Source organism: Dermacentor silvarum, chromosome 5, assembly GCF_013339745.2.
Source record: "Dermacentor silvarum isolate Dsil-2018 chromosome 5, BIME_Dsil_1.4, whole genome shotgun sequence".
In the NCBI taxonomy this organism is placed as follows: Eukaryota; Metazoa; Arthropoda; class Arachnida; order Ixodida; family Ixodidae; genus Dermacentor; species Dermacentor silvarum.
Genome location: NC_051158.1, coordinates 150,646,968 through 150,670,803, shown reverse-complemented (window position 1 = coordinate 150,670,803; position 23,836 = coordinate 150,646,968). Strand labels below are relative to the sequence as shown.

The following is a 23,836-nucleotide window of genomic DNA, read 5'->3' as shown; positions in this document are numbered from 1 at the left end:
ATGTTGACCTTGCTCAACGACACTAATGAGCATCGCACGACATCGGCACCAATAAAGTCATCGGAGAAGACACCTCACTTCCAAACCTATTGCCCTGCGAGTACAAAAATTGAATATGCTACCGTCGCAACAAAATAGTGACCAACTCACCTCGGACACGGCTTCTTCGCCTTGCCGGCCACGCAGTCTGTCGATTCTACGATTCTGTGCTGCGAGCTCGGCTAGGGACGAACGGCGCTAACAACTTTCGTCCCCTTAGTACCTAGGCGAAGAGAAATTTTAGGGACCGAAAGTCCTCACATTTTTTCTCTCTCGCACCCACTACTCCTCGCGCATGCGCAGAAAGCGGACAACTCCAAATATGATGTGCAAGTGCCAGCTCCAGCTTCTCCAGTTGCATCAGGCCCAGGAATACACACAAATTCGCAAATGGCTTCGAGCGTCGTCTCTCGCATCATATTTGTAACCGGCAACAAAGACAAGCTGCGAGAAGTAGTGACTATCTTGGGCAAGATACCTGGTTTCGAAGTAAGTGAACTTTCCCGCCGGTAGATGCACGTGCCGGTACTGCTCAGTCGTCGACGGTACAGCATCGGGCGAAGCGCAAAGTCCCGACTTACGTGTAAACAGTACGAACTTGCAGTGTCAACGAGAAACCTGCACATTCCAGCTACCATTACAAATTGAGAGAAAACTCTAGAAGGCAGCAAAAACGAGGCGCGCAGCGTTATGAGCATCTGTTGTGAGCATATTCCAAAGCACGTGCCGTTTTTCAATCGTCTACTGACTGGTGCCAAATTTGGCAGAGACCCGACAAGTCACTTGAATGTCGTTGATATGTGATGGCCAACACGTTAAGGTGTTATCTAAGTAAGCTGATGAAAATGTGGACGGTTGAAGGTGCTTGGAATAGCTTCTTCTCCAGTTGAGCAATAACCTAGTACTTGTTTGAAAACGGCGGCGGCGCTGCTGTCGGAACTGATGGCGGACTCTCTCGAGTGAAGCTAGAGTGTACTAGGGCTCTATTCTGGACACGCATGGCGGCTGCACGGCCGCCATTATCCGCCATCTTGGCTGTCTCATTGGCTGTCCCGAGGTCACGTGTTTCGAAATTTGTGCCGGGCAACGGAAGTTTTGCAAAATGCAATTTTGCGTTTTCGTCAAAATGACGAAGCGTGACGTGGAGCTGCAAGTTTTATCGACTAATACTTTTTTGTGGTCCTTGGCACCTATATTGCGACTTTAGCGCTTTAAAAAGAAAGTGGACGGTAGCGTGCAGAAGCTCGTGCAATGCATCTGCAATTTCGCGAATATGTGGTGGCGTTCCAAGATAGCCGGCATGACAGCTTGTTCATTGGCTGAAGGAATATCCCCTGAGGAGCGTCACAGGAAGGGCCGTTTCGCAAACGTCAATTTGACGTTGCGTGACGTTGCGCTGGGCCGCCATTGCAGAGATTTTCCGCCATAATTTGTGGTGCGACGAGCCGCGCGAATTATGGTAATGAGCGGCCAGATGCAATGGCAGTGGAGAGGCATGCGTATCGCCGCATTTTCCCTGTCACTTCGGGCCATACAAATATTTTGTTCACAACGCGTGTTCATAGCATTTGCATCGCTCTCGGGTGGTGTTGGCATTTGTGTTTTGCACCATCATTTTTATTAAAAACACGTTTATTTGAAATAATATTGGTTGAAACTAGCAAACTTTCTGCGACATTTCGTACTTTTCACTATTGCGTTTGTATTGTAATCAATATTAATGACTTTTCGCATCATCAAAGGCTATGACAACGGTGACTTTTTAATTTACAAAAAGAAATGTACGCAAGACGGCGCCTTGAAGTTTCCTCTCGCGGTGCGAGTAAGCAGCGAAGTGCACAAGAGATGGCAGTGCCGGCGTTTGCGTCGCTCAAGCAGATACCTGTGGCGCGCGCAACGCTATCGATGATATTCGGCCGCTTCTCAGCCAGACGAGTCGGGCTGAGTCACTTGCGGATCATGAGATAGCGATAACGCGGCCTAGAGCGTGCGCTCATCATCACTGGTAGGTTGCGTGTGTTGTCTCAAGGTAGAAAGCAAGCGCGTGGGCGCCGATATACGATGACTCATTCAGTTTCCCGAGGACACGCATCCTATCTAATGAAGCAGACGACAGCCTGCGCGCATGCAGACGACGGAAGCGAGAAACGATTTTGATGGAATAATCGTACGCTTTGAGCTAGCGGCTTTATTTTTACTGGGGAGGAAAACTGTTTTCCTTTATCAAGAATGCTAGGTTCAATGCCTACATTACAGTTTCTTAGGCGAAACGTCAAATTTGCGTCACGTTACGAAAGCAAATCGGGGCTATCGGCGCCATTTTGTAAGCGTCGCGCGTACGTCACGCTTCGAAGAAAATGGCGGAATGTCCAGAATAGAGCCTTAGAAATCTAGTACACTCTAAGTGAAGCCGAACAGGACGGTCGTGGCCGAGTGGAGCTCAGCGCAGCAGGAGCAGTGAATAAGTTCAATTTTTGTTTATTCTTATTTGGTTGATAGAAGTGTTAGGGTACCCGAGCTATCTATATATTGTTTTTCATGCTTTTTTAGTTTCTTGGTTAGTTTGGTAGGACGTTAGTAGGTAGCGAATAGTTCAATTTGTTTAATTTTTTTTTTTTGGAAGCGGGTTGTGGCGCACGTGTTGCATGGTGAAAGCAGTGTAAAGCGGCAGTTTTAAACCGCGTTAGGGAAGCTAGCGGAGGTAGCCGGATAGCGAGTTTGCCGTACGGCTTACCGTGGGGCCTTGCTCAGGTATTTTATTGGGCTTTCTCGATAGGTGGACGGGTGGACAATGGCGCGGCAGGCTAGGAAGGACAGGGGTGATGACGAGCTGGTGCAGTGCGAGGAGTGCAAACGTTGGTGTTATTTGGACGAGACGCACTTCGCCAGTTTAGCCGACGCTGAGGAGGCTAGCTTCCCGTGCAGGTCGTGTGAAGGATTTAAGGGAGCTGTGCGGCGGATGGAAGGGGAATGAATGGGCAGCCAGTGTGGAAGAGCTCAAAGGGGAGCTGAAGGTGGAGCGAGAGCGGCGAATTGAGCTCGAAACTCGGATCGGCGAGTTGCTTCACAGGGAGGGGGCCGAGGCCGTCCTGGTAAAGCGAATAGCTGGCGAGCTACAAGAAGAACGGGAAAAGCGGGCCGTGCTGGAAGTGCGGGTGGAGGCGCTAATGGTACAGGCGGCGCGTAATCCCGGGTCAGCTCAGGCGGGCGGCGGGGACAGCGCGGAGACTCAGGCAGAGGCATGCCATGAGAGCAGGGAGGGACGCCTAGGGGCCGTTGAACAGCAGGCGAGAGCCGGCGGTAACACGGCGGTTCCACAACTCTACAGCGAGGTAGTGCGGCAGGCTTCGAGTGGGAAGGGACGAACGGCAGGGAGCACATCGTCACGTGTCAGTGGCGCACGGCGGGTGGAGAACCAGCTAGCGCGAACTGGAGGACGACAATCGCAGGCGGGAGGCAAACGTGTAGAGCGAAGGGTCCTAGTGGTGGGGGACTCCAACGTAGCTAGGGTTAAGGAGGGCGTCCTTACAACAGTGAAGGCAGACGAGCGGGTGAGGGTGGAGGCCCAGTCAGGGAAGTGCATGGTTGACGCAATGGCAAAAGCTCAGAAGGTGGTATCGGACAACCTCGAGCATGAACATCTGGTCGTTATCCATGCTGGTCTCAACGATGTGCTGAAGGGAAGGAGCCAGAACCTAAACGGACAGTTAGAGGTTGGGTTGCGTAAACTCAGAGAAACCTCTGCGAAAGTGCATGTGACCATATGCACAATCCCACATGTCCGGGGCCAGGCTAGCACGATGGAATGGAGGGTGCTTGAGGCTAACCGGGTCATTTGGGGTCTGAGCAGACCACTTGGGTACGGTGTAATGGAGGTAAACCGGGAAGTGTACGAGTCTGGCTCCCAGCCTTTTGCACAGGATGGCATTCACTACAGTGGTGCCACGGGCGGGAGCGTAGGTAGTAGGATAGGGCGCCAAGCTACGGCTTTTTTGGGGGGACCCAGAGCCCTAAGACCACCAGTGTAGACGAAGACGGACCCAGAGAGGCTCCAAGATTCAAGAAACGTAGAATCGGTAGAAGAAATAGACGTAAGCACCAGGGGCAAGGTCATTCTGACATAGGTTACATTAACATGCAAGGTGGCAGGAATAAGCTGAAGTGGGAGGAGATAGACGAGCAACTAAGGCAAGAAAAGCTGATGGTATACGGGTTTGTGGAGACACATCTTAGGGACATGGAGCAACCTCCCTGTAATCCTGACTATGCATGGGAATATTGCAATAGAACAGAGGGCAGCAGAAAAGGGGGTGGAATTGGTGCATTCATTCATAAAAGTATGAACTGGGAAAGGGTCAAACAGGAATGCAAGGAGCATTTATGGCTAAAAGGGAAAGTTGCAGGAGAGCAGACACTCCTTGGCTTTGTATACCTGTGGACAGGAGCAAATGCCAAAGAGGAAAACAAAAAAATGCTGGAATGCATATCAAGTGACATTAATGAGCTAGGAGAAGGGTGCGAGATTATTATACTAGGAGATATGAACGCACACATAGAAGACATGGACGGGTACACAGACTCAACAGGCAACATGATGCTGGATATGTGTGAAATGCATGACTTAGTTGTATGCAACAGTACTGAGAAGTGTGAAGGGCACATAACATGGGAGGTAGGGAGCCTGCAGTCGACGATAGATTATGCACTAATGTCACATAGGATGCACGATAGGCTAAATGTAATGAGCATAGATGAATATGGCTCCAGAAGTCTAGGTAGTGATCACAAACGTATTAAGGTGAGTTTTAGAAGGGAAATGAAAGTAGGTAGGAGGCAAGATGAACAACCAGGTGGGATATTTTACTCGGAAAAGCAGCTTGAAATAGCAACCCAGCAAATTGAGGAAGTAATTTCAGAGGATACAAAAACAGAATGGACATATGCAAATTTAACAGGACTATTTGAGCTAGAGCTTACTAAGGTACGAGTCAGGACAAAAGGGAACAGAAGACGTAAACCCAAGAGCTGGTGGGATGAGGAGGTTAAGAAGGCCATAGAGAAACGCCAGGAAGCATCCAGGGAACACAGATATTCAAAGCAGAGGGGTGAACCAGAAGCTGATGTAGGCAGAAAATGGAACAACTTCTTAAACTGTAGAAGGGAAGCATCCAATTTGATCAATGAGAAGATCAGAAGAAAGGGGAGCCAATGGTTGTCAGAAGTAAACAAAAAGGATAGAAAAGCAGCGAAGAAATTTTGGAAACATCTCAACTCCTTGAGTAATAAGACTAGCCTAGAGCAGAGGTTTATAGTTACAGCTCAAGGTGTTCGACTAGAGGGAGATGAGGCAATGGAACATATAAGAACAATGATGACAGAAAAATTTAAAGAACGAAACATAGCATGTGCTCAATCAGGTGAGGATGGACTAGTCAGTGCAGTGGCTCCACTGGCACAAAGCGAGTGGGAAAGGGCAGAGAAGAGGGTTCCTAGTAGCACGTCGACAGGTCCTGATGGCATCCCAATTATGTTGATAAAGACATTGGGCCCAAAATCTAAGAAAGCATTAAGAGAGGCAGTGAGCAAAATGATAATGGACGGTAAAGCCCCTGACGGGTGGAGACTGAGCAGGATGAGCATGATATATAAGGGAAAGGGGGACAAAGCCGACATAAACAGCTACCGTCCCATAACAGTGACGTCAGTGGTTTACAGGGTGGTGATGCAGATTATAAAGGACAGACTGCAGGCATGGGTGGAGAGCGAGGAGGTGCTGGGGGAACTACAAAATGGGTTCCGAAAACAAAGAAGGTTAGAAGATAATCTGTTCTCATTGACACAGTGTATTGAAATAGCAGAAAAGGAACACAGGCCCCTATGGCTTGCCTTTCTGGATATCAAGGGAGCCTATGACAGCGTAATCCAAATAGATTTGTGGGACATACTGGGCACTCTAGAGGTGGAAGATGGAGTAAGGAATCTTTTAAAAGATATCTATAAAAGTAACAGGGTGCTTATAAAATGGGAAAACAAGGTATCTGGGCCTATAGAGATACAGCAGGGGCTTAGGCAGGGGTGCCCTCTGTCACCTCTGTTGTTCATGCTGTATTTACAAGGATTAGAGAAAAAATTAGAGAGGAGCGGACTTGGCTTCAACCTTTCCTATTTCAAGCAGGGAGAATGGATTAAACAGTCATTACCAGGACTGATGTATGCAGATGACATTGTACTTATGGCTGACAGCAAGGAAGACTTGCAGAGATTAATGGACATCTGTGGTAAAGAGGGAGATAGCTTAGGTTTGAAGTTTAGTAAAGAAAAATCGGCAGTCATGACTTTTAATGATAATCAGGGCAGCGAGCATAGGATACAGGAGGTTACGCTGGAGGTGCTGGATAGGTACAAATATCTTGGAGTGTGGATAAACAATGGGGCTGAGTACCTAACGGAACATGAAAAATATGTGACGGCTAAAGGTAGCAGAAATGCAGCTGTGATGAAAAATAGGGCACTGTGGAATTACAATAGGTACGAAGTGGTGAGAGGGATTTGGAAAGGGGTGATGGTCCCTAGTTTGACTTTCGGCAATGCGGTCCTGTGCATGAGATCAGAGGTTCGAGCAAGGTTGGAAGTTAAGCAGCGAGGGGTAGGTAGACTGGCTCTGGGAGCACACGGAAATACACCAAATCAGGGGGTACAGGGTGACATGGGATGGACGTCATTCGAGGGCAGGGAAGCCAGCAGCAAGATAGAATTTGAGGAGCGATTGAGAGAAATGGCAGAAAAGCGGTGGGCAAGGAGAGTTTTCAGTTATTTGTACATGAGGAATGTTGATACAAAATGGAGGAAGCTGACCAGAAAACTGTCAATCAAATATTTGGACTGCAGTAGGGGTGCAAACCAGGAAACAGCGGTTAAGAAAAAGGTTAAGGAAACAGAGAGGGGTCTGTGGAAAGCAGGGATGCAGACGAAATCAGCACTGGGAACATACCGAACTTTCAAGCAAGAAATTGCCAAAGAAAATATCTACGATAATTCTAGGGGAAGCTCTTTGTTGTTTGAAGCCAGGACGGGAGTATTGCGGACTAAGATGTACCGAGTCAAGTACCAAGGTATAGACACGTTGTGCTGTGCGTGTGGAGAAGAAGAGGAAACGGCTGAACACCTCATACTTTTCTGTAAGGGGCTTAACCCTACAGTGCAAGGCAACGGGGCTGATTTTTTCAAAGCATTGGGGTTTAGGGACAGTGAAGGCAAAATAGACTTTAAGCGGGTAGAGATAACCAAACAGAGGTTATCTGATTGGTGGATAAAATTAAGGCAGGGGTGAAATTTCACCCACCACAAAGTACAAATTATGTTGATAGCCATGGCTAGGTGGCGTATGCCACCGCCCGATTTAAAGGGTTCAGCCTCATCCATCCATCCATCCATCCATGGGCTCCTGGTAGGGAGGTTGATGTTGAGCAGACGCCATGGTTAGGAAACATTTGCATTGCATTCTCCGAATAGCAGCGTATACTAGTAGATCTCTCCCTGTTCGCAAACAGCGTGGCGTCACTGTGAATGCCTTTCCCATCAGCCGCACCTCCGCAGTGGGCGTTGATTGGCAAAAAATGTTCCCGGCCGCATCTGTATGCATAGGAGCTCTGCTTGTATCTAAATTGCGGCCATCACAATTTCTGTGTATTGATATTTCCCGAAGCGACGGCTTCTACGAATTGGGGTAAAAATGTATAGCATTGTTGCCAAGTGCATGGTGCCTTTAAAGGGCCCGGGCCCCCACCAGGCCACATAGAAAATTTTGGTTATACGCTGGAAGTCGTTACGTGCCCTCTAAGGAGTATTCTACCCCAAGAATTTTTGAAATGAGTTCATTAATAGCAGAGATAAGTGGTGCGAACCCATGATTTCGGGAGGCGAGCGTCACCGCCAACATAGACGTACGCTTATCTCCACTTGCCCCTCTAGCATCCGCAAGCGAAATTCCTTCCCTGCGTTCTCCCATACCGGAGCCGGAGGATCGTGTGATGAATACGTCACGGGCCCCGCCTTCTTCTTATCTTTTAAATTTTTTACCTCGCATTTTTGCTGAGTGGGGCACATTTGGTGGCGGTCTCGCGCGCGAGCTCTGCACGAGAACACTTGATCAGTACCACAATCACGGGCAATGAGGCAGGCGTGAGAAGATGAAAGAGCATGATCGCGGCGCTGGAACACGGCGGTAGACAGACATTTGTTTCGTAATCTGCGCGCGCGACTGCACGACGTTGGAACAAGCAGACGAAACGGAAGTACATCTCTTTTGCTGCGGTGCGAAGTAAAACAAAAACACGCAGATATTAGGTTTGTGTGTTTTATTATTTCTCTAAAATTTAATTCGTCCATTGAAGCAACATATTAAACAAGTAACTGATGTTGCCTTGAAGAATTCTCGAACTCAGGTTACGGTGGCCAGATGGGTAGGTGTGCCGACCGGCGCCTCTGGAGCGTAGTTCACCGCTTCTCCGCGTCATGACGCAGAATTGGCGCTGCGGTCAGTAGAAGGGTTCCGCAGCGCGCGTCGTCTACTACAGGAGGCTGACGGCGAGCAAAAAAATAAAGCCCGTATTTGAATAGCTGTATGTCGTCTGTTCGTGCCAGTTTCAAAGGTGAAGAGCTCCGCGTCTCTCGTACTGTTTTCAAGTTCCTAAACGATGTGGAATGTTCCAGGTCGGAAAAATGACCGGTGAGATTAGCGGCGGCATTGCTCCACCAAAGAAGACCACCAAGGAGACACTGCTTCGCTCCGAACTGCAAGTCGGGCTCTAAATTTGTGAGAAAGACAGCGGAAATGTTCAACCCGGGCTGCTCAGTAGCTTGCTCGGTATCGGCGACGTTAATGAGCAAGCCGTACACCGAAAAGCGTCCGTTCATGAGCTCCGGCCGGCCTCGACATTGGAAATTTGCAAGTCGCACATGAAGTGCTCAGTGCCTGCGACATCGAGCACCGCTGCGCTGCTACAGGAAAAAGAAAAGTGACTCTAGGCTTATATTCTATATAGCAGGCTATACAGCAAGGAAGTTCCTGCAAAGGACCAAATGCTCAGGGACATTACTGAATTCAACAGAATGAGTAGGTCAGGGCTGTTGCTCCCTTCTGAAGCACTAAAAAAACTGGTAGCATCGCTCGAAGACGCCTTCACGCTGTGCTTCAGTTTAAAGGAGTTACCAAGGAACAGTGTCGCCAACTTTGCATCCTTTAATTATGCAGTTGAATCCACCGAATTTGATCGGCAGTGAGCGGCGCAAGAAAGAGCTCACAAACGATGTTGTGAAGTTCTATTCAATTACACGCCTTTACTGCCTTGTCAAGGGCAATAACATGGCGCGCGAAAGCAACAGGGAGAAGAGTAACCACCTGAAGCGGAGGCGTGTGCTGTGAATATATGGTATGATATCTGGTGGACCAACGTTGCGACCTTGCTGGCGCTAGGCTATTTATGTTGGTGCGTCAAGTTATGAGAGCGTTTCTTCTATTTTAAATATATTCATGAATGCAGCCCAAGACGTATTGCTTTATTTTATTGCAACCAAACAGTGAACCATACGCACTTACCAACACAGTTCGTCTAGTAGCAATTTAAATACCGTAACTGAGGCAGCAATAAACACAATAGAGCTACACAGCGCAGCCGACGTTGCGCGCAGCTCAGCCGTTATACTATCCGCAGCGCCACTTCTGCGTCATGATGCGGAGAAATGAACTATGTTCGGTCGGCACACCTACCCATCTAGCCACCGTACTCACGTGTCACTATGAGTAGAGTGACCTAGAATATGCTATGAGCATAGCCTCCTATATATTCTATGCCTGCCGGATTATCGGCGATCCCATGGATACGGCCATCGTCGGAAGTATGGCGGTGGCGCCGCTTACGTAGGATTGTCGCGTGCGAGCTTTTTACGTTTTTGGTGCTCATAGGTGACAAAAAAAAAAAAAAAAACGTACAAGCGAATAATAATTGTGTAAATACATATATATGTTTGTGTTATAATTATATAACAATATAAAGCGGTAGTCGGCAAAACTTTGATGGGGGCGCCACTTACGTATAGGTCTAAGGCGCGCTTTTTGAAAATTTTTGAAAGTAAACTTCGCATTTTCGATGATATCGCTGCAAGGAAAACGTTAGGGAAAGCAGCGAAACATTCACAGTGACGTTTCCCATTCTGCGGCTTCCAAAAAAGAAATCGTCTGCTACCACAGCAACTGCCATGTACGTAGGCGCACTTGCGCGATATAAGTCGACTCGCCGGCTGAGGGCGCGACGCCCGCGAAGAGAAGGGCCACTGTGTTTGGTTTAAAATTTAAGCTGTTTGCGCGGTGCGTAGAGACGTAATACGTAGCAGACACGATCGTTGGCCTGCATTGTATACCGATTATGCTTGTCAGCTCAAAATGGCCAAACCTGGTGAGGGGCCCTTTAAAGGGACCCTGAAACGATTTAGACGAGCATACTGAGTCATTAGCATAGGTCCTTCTGATCGTTAGGTGACGCATTTAAGTGCTCTGTGTTAAAGTGTTAACTTATTTGTGGTTTTAAAAATGTGCATCGCTAGTGATCACAGCGGCAATGCTCCCCTGAGTTTTCAGCTGCCTCCTCCCAATTGACGTAGTTAGCCCAATCGAAATCATTTGGGCAAGCAATCCAATTGGCTACTCAGGTTGCATGGGTTAGAGTGCATATGGCAGCATTACTAAATCCTGATGGGTAGCTTACCACTGTCATTGAAAAGAAAAGTGAACAATCATTGCATTCTACCGGTGCTAACATACGTGGCAGAAACTTGGAAGTTAACAAAGGGGCTCAAGAACAAGTTAAGAACTGCACAAAGAGCGATGTAACGAAAAATGTTCAGAGTAACGTCGAGAGATAGTAAGAGAGTGGTGTGGATCAGAGTGAACGGGCATAGCTGATATTCGAATTGACATTAAGAGACATTAAGTGGAGCTGGGCCAGCCATGTAATGCGTAGGGTCAATAATCGGTGGACCATTAGAATTGCAGAATTGGTGCCAAGGGAAGGGAAGCACAGGCGAAGATGTCAATCGCCTTGATTGTCAACGCCAATCAGGGCGATATGGTGCCGGACGTTGAATTTGATGTTAGTGGCGTCGATTCTTTTTTACGGCATTTAGATGAAACAAAGCAATTGGACCTGATGGAATATCCCTAGTGGTCCTTAAAGAGTGTCATAGCATCATTGCTCCGTATTTAACAATCATCTATAAGCTTTCCCTTGAAGCAGGCCTCATCCCCCAAGATTGTAAAATGGCAAGCGTGACACCAGCTTTTAAATCGGGCGATAGAAAACTCGGAGAAAACTATAGGCCGATTTCACTAACGTCGATATGTTGCAAAATATTCGAACACATTTTATATAGTAACATATCTGCATTCCTTGACTCAAACGCTTTCTTTACACCTTCCCAGCACGGATTCCGAAGAGGTTATTCCTGCAACGCACAACTAATAGAATTTCAGCACTTCTTATCCAAAGCCATTGATAACAATAATCAGCTAGACGCGATCTTTATTGATTTTCAAAGTGCCTTCAATACTGTGTCCCATAAGCTGTTAGATGTAAAGATTGCTGCATTAAATGTAAACAAAAACGTTCACAACTGGATACGAAACTACCTAAACGGAAGAACCCAGTCTGTCGTCCTAAACAACGCCGCATCTTTACCAATAACTGTTTCTTCGGGCATTCCTCAGGGAAGCGTACTGGGCCCCTTGTTATTTTTAAGCTACATAAATGACATTGTCGAACTAATTACATCACCCATAAAAGTATTTGCGGATGGCTGTGTGATTTACAGAGAAATTACTACTGGAAATGATATAGATACTTTGCAAACAGATTTAGATAAGGTAGCGAACTGGTGTAAAAAATTTAACATGAATTTAAATATTAAAAAGTGCAGTAGCGTAAGTTTTTCCAGAAAATTATCCAAATTTCAGCACCTATATAACATCAATGGCATGCTTATTGACATACTGTGGGAATACAAGTATCTTGGAGTCTATTTCTCCAAATCACTCACTTGGCATAAACAGATTGACACTGTCATAGCGAAAGCTAATAGGATGTTACATTTTATTTGCAGAAATTTTAAACAGGCAACACGCGAAGTTAAAGAAACTTTATACTTCTTACATGTCAGAACAATACTTGATCAGGCTTGTGTAATATGGGATCCCTATCAAGATTACCTCATTAATAGACTGGAAAAACTACAGGACCAAGCAGTAAGGTTTGTTTGTAATAATTACAGCCTGTACTCTAGCGTTTCAGAAATGAAGGCCACTTTAGGATATGATCTGCCACATATGCGTAGGCAGAAGCTAAGGCTCACATTATTGCACCGAATATATAAGAGTCAGACAGGTATCAATCACTATAACTATCTTCTGGAACCAGATTACATATTGACTCGCTGTGATAACAACAAAAAGATCTCAGCCTACAATGCAGAACAAACACTTTTTACTACTCTTTTTCCCCTAATCAATTAGACAATGGAACAGTTTATCAAATGATATAGTAAATGTGTCAAATAATGAACTATTCTATTCTATGCTGTGACGGCGCTCTTGGAAAACAACTGTATGTGTTATATATCCTTAAAACCTGTTTGTTTCAGCTTACTTGTATGTCTTTCTCTAAATGCTATTGTAGTGCTTCTGTTTGTGAGTAGTATATCTGTGCAAAAGCTTTTGTTTTACTGGTTATGTTTTGTTCCCCCCTGCGTAATGCCTTTATGGCAATGTAGGTACACTGTAAATAAATAAATAAAAACTAGGTTGGGTGATGAAATTAGGAAATGTACATGCGCAAGTTGGAACAGCTAATGCAAGACAGGGGCAATTGGAGATCACAGGGAGAGGCCTTCGTCCTGCAGTGGACTTAAATATAAGCTGATGATGATGATTCTGGATATGCATGTAATGACATGCCGTGTGTGACATTAATGGCATGTCATGCCATGTAAGGCGTATAATGATTCGAATAAATGCCATGGACTGTATGCCAAGCCATGACATGATTCTCATAAATGTCACGACACGCATGACAAGAATGAGACAAATTTGTAACATGCATGCATACACGGCATGAAATTACCCTTACCAGAACTTATGCGACCCAGTGGACCAAGTTGTCTTCTAAGTTGGACCAATGGATATATGCCCATGTTCGTGATGGTCGTTGCATCGTCGTGCCAGCTTCATAATCCGACTCTCGCCTGTGATTCTCGTGCTCCATCTGTGCTCGAGCCAGGTGGCATGTGTAAGAAGATCCAAGCATATTGGCAGCAGAACACCGGGTGGTGGTTGCATCTGTTCAAACAGCGATGGAAAAGCAAGTGTTCCACCAGCATTGATTTCCGAGCGCGGGACAGCAACACGCCGCCTTCTCGTTCTCTCCAATGCTCCTACCAGACTTTCATGGCCCTTATCGTCGTTACCAGGCCGCTTAATGAAACATTGAGGTGGGCTTTTTCCTGGTGTCAATAGTGTCCGAGTACGCCAATGCTGCATCGAATTCCACTGTGGCACCGTCATTACAGCTTGGTCAACTATGCCAGCTGCATCGCACCACTCATCCGAGTGCCTATAAAAGCACGTGGGCTTCAGTTTCACCGTGAAGTCACCCGTTTGTCTCCTTTAAGTGATACCACGTGCTGCCATCATTCAGCATTTTGTTTATGCGTTTCTTATCCATCTTCCACTTCCATGAAGCTCGTTCACATCAGTTTGATCGTTCGGAGAAATAATTCGACTGTCTTCATCTTGCTGCTGTCGTCTCACATACGCATTCGCCTTAATTCTACTTCACTGTATTGCGTCGCACAAAAAAATATACTGGATTTAAAGAAACACATTGATCAACCTGGCAACGCTTTGCAGAACCCCAAACAATGCACTATAGCCAGCTGCCTGCAAAATGCTTCACATAACATCGATTCCCACAGTGCGTGGGATGTGCACAATTTTTTTTGCAGTTTTGATATTCAAAAACATACATTTTTTTCAAGCTTTCCGTGACCACGTATTTCTATTGTTATGTTTTGCCTATGTGTTACCTATGTCTCAAACTAGGTTTTTTTTTGCACAGGAACTGAAGCTTTGTTTACAGTTTGCCTTTAATGCAAACATTTATAGTCGCATCAGACAAGTAGAAAGGGCAACAGTGAATATTCTTTTGGCCTGTAGAGAAACTGGGTTTTTATGAAACAGTGACATGTGCGAAAGTGGCGATAAAAGTAAATTCCTGCCACCTTTCTCATTGGCTACCACGTCGTGCAGTTGGATAACCGTGCAGTGGAGCTGGTGGAGCCCCAGGGCGAGAGTGACGCCGTCTGTCGGACCAAATGTGAGGCTGCTGCGCGCCTCGTGGGTGGTCCAGTGCTCGTGGAGGACACATCACTCTGCTTCAACGCCCTGGGTGGCCTACCCGGACCGTATGTCAAGTGGTTCCTCGACAAGATCGGCTCCGAGGGACTCCATCGCATGCTCGCGGTTAGTGGCAACATCAGCTTATGTGCTGTGTGTGTGTGTTACGTTCACATATAATAGATGTTGCTGAACATGACAAGAAGCTGATCGCCACGGTGGCCATGAAGTGGTAGTCCCCAACTTTTAAAAAAAGGTATTGTAGCTAAGCGGACTACATAAATTGTCTTAAAAGGGAACCAATTGTAATCCGCCTCACAGTAGCACAAAGCCACAAACAAAACACAGAATGAAAGCTTTGCAGTTAAGCCTTTATTGACCAGTGTCGGCAACATACAAGGCAAATATTATTTTCTTGCTGAGTTTCAGTATTGAGTACGGAGTTTCTGATTCACGTAGATTCAAGAACAAGGTTCTTGAATCTACGTAACCCACGACCGAAAAAAGTGGCTTGAGAAGTATACAAGGACCCCTTTGAGAAATCATGGTCCAGGGATCGAGTCACGAGCCAGCACCTTTTCAAGGTGGCCAATCTACTATTTTAGCTAACTAGGAGGCTCGCCGATTGCAGAATGTGTAGAAGACGCAAAGGACATGCCCAAAGTGACTGGATGATTGCACCCTCCAAATCTATATATTGCGCGGTGAAAATGAGTTTGAGGTTCTTTGCATCACTGCAACAACGCGGTGCAGTTGCTCCTTGCTGGCAAGCTTAGGGTTGCTCGACCATGCTCCAAACAATGCCCCTTCAGACTGTGGCCTAATTAATTTACATTGTTGAGTTAATTCAGCCATGCTCTGTAATCTGCTATCCTCCTGGGCTGCGATCGCAGAAACAGCTCGCTTTCTGAACGTTCGGTTTGGCTGCTACGTCGCATAGTGGGCTGTCCGCAATATTTGTGAGAACGGGAGGGAGAGCACAGCCAATGGACCAGCGAATGCAGCCCCGGAAGTTTGCGTCACCAATTCAGGCTTCAATTGGGGATGACACATTAACAGGAGAATGCTTCTGGAGCTTAAAAAAATGAAAATCTTTCTTTCTTTTACTGTCGCAACACATAACTAAAGTTTCCTTCTCCTTAGTTATAGCTCCGAGTGCTCCAAGCTGGCGTTACCAGCTTACTTGGTTCGGAAACTTCTCTTCAGCTGCCGCCGTCGTCGTTTCTCCTCTTCCATCAGAGATGGGACGCCATAGATGTTTTCATTTGGAGATATCACTTTATGTACACAATGTATACATCGACAGCTATTTACAGTGAGTCTAACATAACACTCGACATAGCCGATAGTGCATAACACTGCTCGTACGTCCAGGCCCTTCATTTACACTGGAAGCAGCACCTTAACTCGGCAGAGTTAGGTGAAACCCTTCGGTTGCTCCTCCCAAATCCCCTCACGGCAAATCACGACCCCACAGTGACCTGATTGGGTCAACTAGGCTCTCACTCACTTGTCACTACTTCTCTCACTCTCTCCCCGCATTTCTCGAAACATTCCGAGAGATAGAGAGAGAGAAAGAAAACAACAAAAAAAAATAAACAAATAACGCACAAACAATTCCACTCTGCGACATATTAAAATATCTTGGCGTTTCCACCTGAACACTGTTGGTGAAAGAAGCACCCGAGTCACCCCGTTCTCGTTCCTTAATTGGAAGTTACACACTGCATGCTTGTCATGAGTAAGAGGCCGGAGGCGAAATAAAAGACAAGGACGATGTGATCGGAGCATTCCGAACGGCGCAAGCGCGCGAGGCGCATGATCCGAGCTGTGATCGAGGGAGAAGCAAGGCTGAGCGAGCAGTATCGACGTGGCTCCGGGCCAGGAAGGTCGCATCGCCAGCTACGCTCTGGCGACGGGAGACTTGGGGGTCTGGCCGAGTCCGTGACGTTGGCCGTCCAAGGTGTGGCCGTCGACCTCGGCAAGTTCGAGTGAGGCTCCTGGACCGGCTGCAGCCTCTCACGGCAGGACCGGGCACCCCAGAGAGGACCTCTCTTCCACGGCAGACCGGCACGTTTGATGATCCCCGGAACGCCACGTTGGCACTCGGGAAAGGAGCTAGACGGAAGCGGCGGCCGAGCACGACGCTAGGCCTAACCCGTCGCGCCTCCCTGCCACATCAGCAACAGTGACCGGGTTACCCAGGCTCCCGAGACGAGCGAGTTGAAGGACCGACTTATATGCAGCAACGTTTATGCGAAGATCGGCGAAACGGCCACATGAAAAAAAATTCTACGATATTCCGCCCGGAAAGATACGAGCAACCACAGCGACGGACTGAGTGAGAGATCCATGCTTGTATGGAGATATCAGTAGGCCAGAGTTGCCAGACTTTGATGTAGAAAACGCCCAGAACTATCGTGGATAGGAATTTAGGGCATGTTTATTGCTTTATTAAGTTGTGTATTTGTTGGTAGTTTTTCATTCAGTGTGTGTTAGTTTGAGTGAGCTTTATGTCGAGTTTCGAGTTTGCGTGTAATTAAAACCTGCTTGCTGTGTCGCCATGCGCCTGCCTTCTCCATCTCTATTAACACCCACACGCCCCCGAGATCGGTGACAAAAAACAGCACAATGCTGTAAAGGGCGCCGCACCGAAGCACGCCCATCGATGCACAATTCCATCCTGTGCATGGTCCGTCACCGGCGGGCCCATAAAACTGTCTTCTCAAAGACGGACTGTGCCTCCGGTGGCAGCCTGTCGCTCAAGAGCCCGTACGTCGAGTTACATGACCCTCCGGCTCGGAAATGGCTTCTTTGCAACTGAGGCATGCCCATTGGCACCCTAATGATGTTTTGCAGGTGGTCCGTCTTAGGCAGCGCGCTAGAAAGCAGCCGTTCGCACTTCCGTTTGGGCTACTGGGGCAAACAGTTCCCAACGCCACCCCCTCCCCCGCATCTTCAGACCACGCATGCACCAATTTACGATGCACTAGACTAGGGGACACCGATTCTCTGCGGCCGAAGAGCGCCTCCTGACCCACTAACAAAGCCCCCCGCTGGTTTTGCACTCTGAGAGGCTCGAAACGGCAACCTTCCACGTTTCTGGGGCGAAATTACTTTTGAGGGCCTCCTACGTCTGTCAACATCCTTTACAATATATACAATATTCAATTTAAATAATAATAAATAGGTAAGTCAAGTGAGTGCACCTGTTAGAATGAATACAACAGGGCTAGTTGGTGCATTTTCAAAGGCTATGACGAGAAAAGGATGTGAGAAAGTTTAGTAGCATATAAATTTATAAAATCAGTTGATCATGATTCTCAAATGCACATCTGCCTTTTTTTTAGATGGAACACTTGAAGGCACAATTCATGGCTAATCATATTGAAATGCACAATTTTGTGGGTTCACAAAATTTCTTTTAAGGGGCAGGGCAAATATTTGCAATAAGTTGGCTCAAGGACATTCCTACTGATTTGCAATCTTAAAAGTAGTATTTTTACTTGCAAAAACTTAAAAATAGTCGAAGTTGTTTTCAAGAGGAGGGAACATCAAAAGCAGTGCAGTCCAGCACCTACAATAGGCTTTAATGCATATTGAAGCATGGCAGCTGTATGTACATGCCATGGACAAAGTTTTCTAGTGAACATGGCAGATATAAGGAAATAATGCAGAGCTGACGTGGGCTCAAAAAAAAACATATCAAAAGTATCAGTGCACCTTCTATTACAATCGATGAACAAAAGGTAACCGCTGCTGAGAAGAATAATCAATGGCATGAGGATTTCTGCTAATGGCTCGTTGCCCACGTGATGATGGCACTATTGTAGGCTTCGTTTTATTCACTAAAAAAGTTAATTCGTGCTCCATGTCAAGTGTAATCAATGGGGGTGTGTGAATATTCTAAACTTCCGAACAACGGATTGAATAGTGTTGTATTTCATTTGGGCTTCAAATCGAATAGTCACTATTCGTAAATGCGAATATTTTTTCGATACTTTCCAATTACTTCAGGATGTCTACTGCGCACAAGTAAACTTAAAATGGGCAAAAACGTATGGTAAATTTTCACCGCAACGCGCATAGTACTATATAGACATATAACATGAGAACTTGCGTAGTGAAGCAGGCTACATCACTTGGGTAGCCATAATTTACAGTGTGTACCGCGATCATTCACACTCTGAAAAGCCCTGTGCATGTGAAGGAACTACGTGTTTGGCTGCAATGCTCCATTTGTGCTTTTAATAAACAATGCTTCATAGTGTATTATGTAATGACAGAATACTGGGATGTGAACATTGTTTTATAATAATTGTCATAACGGCTCTTCATCAATCGAGAACTATTCGAAAAGCATTTGATATTCCACTTGATTCACTTTTGGCACTATTTGACTTGGCCTCAAAAATCACTATTCGAACCCAATAATGAAGTTTCTTGTCAATACAGTAGTGGACAATCAAAAAGTTATATTAAAAGCAACATTGCAATGTAAACAAATAATAGTAAAACTTCACTATGTGAAAAAAGAATCAAAGGAATGCTTTCAAGAGTACGTCATGCTGCCTGCATTAACACTGTAATGCCCAACATATAATATATGCTACACTAAGTTCGATACCTCAAATTCTGATTGAAGCATGAGTAGCTTAACACATAGCCTACCTAAATTTTTGACACATAGAATGAGTTTTCAGTTGTGGGTAGTTCAAGAAACCAATTAGTGCTAATTATGCTTTATCTCAGGTGACACCTAACCATTTCTATCTTTTTTGTTTGTGCAATTGTACTCTCCACAGCCCGAAACAGAGGTGAGCAACATCCTGACGGCTAGTTCTGTAGTGCTAAAAATACCGAAAAAAAATGACGATCATGAAAACTGTTTTTCACATTCTCAGTGCCATTGTTACACTGAAAAAGCAGTCTTCTAATTGTTTTACAGATGTTTTTGCTGTTTTTCATTAAGGTGAACAACTTCTTCTAATTTTTCTTGACGTGGAACTACATTTAGGCATTACAGGGTTAACATTGCAGGAAACACATTTATCAAAAATGTTTCCAAACAGGAAGCTTAATTCAGCAAAACACGTGCCAAACCCGGCAGAAAAACAAAAACCCAGCTTCTATTTTCACAACACTGTGCAGGGCTTTGAGGACAAGCATGCAGAGGCAGTGTGCACTCTGGGCTTCAGCCCGGGTCCCGAGAAGCCGGTGCGCTTGTTCCACGGCCGCACGCAGGGCACCATAGTGGCACCTCGGGGCAGCAACAACTTTGGCTGGGACACGTGCTTCCAGCCCGAGGGGCACAGCCGCACCTACGCCGAGATGAGCACGGCCGAGAAGAACGCCATCTCGCACCGGCACAGGGCGGTGGAAGCGCTGCGCCAGTTTCTGCTCTCACCAGACGCCGCTCGCGAGTGCGGCAGTGGCCTCTGATGTTTTCCAGTTGGCGCAGTAGGATGCATGTACATAAATGGCATAAGCGAGTCATTTGCCGTATCTTTTGAATGTGATACAAAGATATTATCCCCTGTTTCGTTATGTCTTGTTAAGTGGACAATAGAAGACTGGATTTTTGTTCAGCGTGGTTTAACTAGGTTTTTTAGGTGCTAGCGTACGAGAATGGGTGTGGCTACATGGCGGTATAGAGAGCAGAGTGTTTCAAGACAGGAGAGCCTACAAGCCTGAGAGTCAGACACAACTTGCTATGTACTTCGTCTGCTCAAATTTGCAGAGGAGCAGGAGGGTTGTGGAGATGGAAGTAACGGAGTATTTAGAAGGAGCGCTCAGCCAGTGTGCAACATCGCACGCGATGGTGGCACCATTTCTCTATCCTCCTTGTAGCAGCGTGTTCTCTCAGTCGACTGATGTGTGCGAGTAGGTTTTTTTCTTTAATTACCTCTGCCACAATTGTGCCTGTTATAATGTGATTAGACAAATTGGTGGCAATAATTTTGAAAGTGCGACTAGTTTATTACGATATACGCATGATGTATTAGAAATACACTATACGGAAGGAAGTCCATTAGCCAGGGCTTGAAATGCAGTGTTTTGGGCGTAATAAAATCGCAGATTATGAGCAAAACAGCAGGGGACCCAGGTGGGGTTTATGATCTGTCACAATCTCAAACCTTTGCCCATATGTGTAGTCATGAAACTTCCTAATGTTTAACACTACATACAGCCAGGGCTTCCTTGTCAATCTGTGCTCAATCTGTGGTTATCAGTGTTCTTGAATAGAAAGCAACAGGGGCTTTTTGATTGTATTCCAGTCGGTGGCTGAGTACAGCCCCAATGCCGCAAGGAAAAATGTCACACGTTATCACAAGAGGTTTGCTCATGTTGAAATGGTGCAGCACGTTTTCTGACGATAACAACTGCTTTGATTTCCTGAAAGCGTGGTCAGGCCCCGGAAAGTAAAGCTAGCTTCGGTTTCAAAGAACATGCACGCTCCTAGCGGTTGCCGGACATCCTAAGTTATTTTTTTTATTTCTCTTTTTGTGAATTTTAAATTGGGCAAAGCGTGGGAAGTGGTCGCCATCGTGCAACCGTCGAGCTTGCCTCCGCTCACCCTTGCCACTCGCTCAGCGATATCACAAGTCAGATCGCGCTTGGTCGTATGCTTCAGTTGACGTCCCAAGTGTAACGATGGGAAAGACAAGACGGAGCATTAGACGAAGATGGCTAAATGGGGGCATCACATGTATTGTGCGGCCCTGTGTTGTTTGAACACCGAGAATTCCAGTTCTGCGAAGTTTTTCAGGTTTCCTAATGACCATGGGTAAGCACAAATATTTCACTCTATTTCCTGAGCAGGTATTCATTTTGCATGAGTAAACCAGTTCTGTGCAAGCCTGAGTGTACTGACATAAGAGCAGTGTTGCTCGGCTCATTTGTCATGACGACAGCCCATCTGTTGCCGGTGAAATACTTCTAATGAAGAGCATGAGTGCGTGTTTTTGGGCTATACTCTTTCGTTCATTCTTTGTCGACATGCAAAGCCAAGGTTAAAAAAAAGAAAAGAAAGACGCAGCCATGGTGGTTAATAATTTTTGCATTGGTATGGACCTTCTGGAAAATATTTTCACTCATTATGTACAAACTTCCGTTGTGAATGAAAATTGCTTCTGTAGATTGTCACTTTCGCACTGCGTGGAGGTCAGTCTGTTTCCAGTACTGAATGTGTGAATAAAAACAAAATGGTCAAATTTTACTTGTGTTGAGTTTTGGCTGGCCGAGAAATCGGCTAGTTTTAGTTGATGCACTTCATAACACATGAACAAAATTAACAATTGATGGTGCCAGGAAGTTACTTTCTTAATGCTACCCCCCACTATATCTGTGGACTAGTTGAAGTGTAGCCATAAACGTAACCGCAAGTTAGGACTTTCAAACCGACTACTTTCACGAAATGACGAAATGTAATAAATTAACTGCGACTATTGGTAATTAACAACGGTTCGCTATATAAATATTCTTCGTTATAATTGCTTGGCACTGGTGTGTACGAGCAATGTCCTAGTGGTTCAGAAAATGAATAGGAGCTTGGAAGGTAAACCTGGTAAGAAGAAAGCGCTTCCTAATACACGACACACTTCAGCGGGTTCTGCTCCGTGATTTGCCCAATGTCGCCGCACGGCCAGCAGACCTGCAAGAGAGCACGAACACACTCCGCTTGCTAGCGAAGTGAGAAAGGAGGGCTTCAGCGGCAGCCCTTCTCCTCCCGGCTGCGCCCTCTACCGTCTGACCTCATCAGTGACATCAAGGAGGCATTGTTTTGCGGGAGAGAAAATCCCATCCCAGGATGATGTCGTGTGAGCATGCAGGAAGGATGATAAATTCGACGGCATACATGGCGTCCCGAATGACGACGCGAGCTGTGCATACTGCTGTGGGGTGAATACTTTGGGCGCTAGCCATACGAAGGGATAGCCCCGAAAGTTGCGTCGTCACTTTTCGTAGAAAATGGCTAAGTTTGGCATCCATAACGGAAACGGCGGCTCCAGTGTCTACAAGGGCAGATGTGCGAACGCCGTCTACAAACATGTCTATTATGTTCGATGGTCTCTGCTGAGGGCTTTCACAGTTCAATAGCGTCGCAGCCCTTGCCTCATGGACTGCGACGACTAGTTTTCCCGATCTCGTGCGACCTGACGTGGCCGCATCGGCGACATTGTGAATTATTTCCAGTGGGATATCGGCAGCCGCCAGTGGTGAAAACAGCGCTGCCGCCACTTATTTGCATGGGACCGAGCGTCCCATGGGAGGTATAGGGAGTTTCCGGCCCCTGGCTTGATTATGATCAGCCGTCCACTCCCGCGGGGCATCCTTGTCACGAAGAAGATGAAGCGGTTCGGCCACTGTTGCCTTGTTCTTCAGGAAGATGTAGAAGTTCAGAAGGCCCAGGCAGGCTTGCAAGTCTTGCTTGTTGGCTGGGACTGGTGCATTCTAGAATGCCCTTTCCATTAACATACGCACACCATCTTTGTCGATCATGAATCCCAAAAATTCTACCTGAGATAAACCAAAATAGCATTTCTCACTTTTTACACGGTAGCCAGCATTATTAGTGTGACTCAGCAGATCATGAAGGCTCTCTTTCTGTTCTGGCTGCTATAAGAACATCATCAACATATGGAACCACTCCTGGAATTACCTTGAGGAGGTTGTCCATAAAGTTCTGTAATATTCCAGGTGCGACACCCGCAGCAAGCTGAACCTCTTAAACTGGAAAGTTCCCTGGTGAGTTGCAATGGTTTGTGCATCAGCTGCAGCCAAGTCAACTGCTAGCTGCTGGTAAACCTGTGGAAGATCCAGCATTGCAAATATGCGTCCCCAGAAAGTGAGGTTAGATGCGATAGTGCTTTGTTATTTGTACATTTGTAATCACCACATAACCATGTCTCCATTTGCCTTAATGGGTGTCACCATGGGTGTTTCCCACTTCGGTTAAGTTGCTGGCTAAAAATACCTGGCTCAATGTTTGCTCAAGATGCCTTGTTCAAGCTCTGCATCGATCTTTGGCTTGAGTGCGAAGGGGACTCATTGGGGTCTCATCCAAATAGAAGTGATGGCAGGGTCCAAGGGAAGTGTGGCAGGTGGACCGTTCAACTTTCCCAATTCGTTGCTTAATACACAGTGAAACTTCTCCAAGACACATTCCACTGTCAAACCCTGCACGCTGTGCATGCCTGCAAGTTCACTTCCCAAGGGCTTGAACCAATCCATTTACAGCAGGCTTGTTCGGTGACCTTGCGCCACCAAGAGCTTGAGCATGAGATCTTAAGTCGCCATATTCAACATGAATGTAGCGTGCACCTAGCATTTTCATGACATTGCCTTAGATTAGAA

At 46.3% G+C, this 23,836-nt stretch overlaps 1 protein-coding gene across 1 annotated transcript; it reads left to right on the top strand.

The window, feature by feature from the left end:
• LOC119453795 (inosine triphosphate pyrophosphatase) lies at positions 1 to 21,812 on the top strand. Its single transcript, XM_037715846.2, has 4 exons — positions 1 to 96; positions 226 to 528; positions 14,393 to 14,605; positions 19,631 to 21,812. Exons 1-4 carry the CDS (start codon positions 1 to 3, stop codon positions 19,919 to 19,921), a joined length of 903 nt encoding a protein of 300 aa, XP_037571774.2. The 3' UTR covers positions 19,922 to 21,812.
• Positions 21,813 to 23,836: the final 2,024 nt, after the last annotated feature.

Coding starts and splice junctions, on each gene's coding strand:
- LOC119453795 (XM_037715846.2), top strand. CDS start 1: ATGTTGACCTTGCTCAACGACACTAATGAGCATCGCACGACATCGGCA. Junction 529..14,392: donor GCAAGATACCTGGTTTCGAA/GTAAGTGAACTT, acceptor CACGTCGTGCAG/TTGGATAACCGTGCAGTGGA. Junction 14,606..19,630: donor GACTCCATCGCATGCTCGCG/GTTAGTGGCAAC, acceptor AACACTGTGCAG/GGCTTTGAGGACAAGCATGC.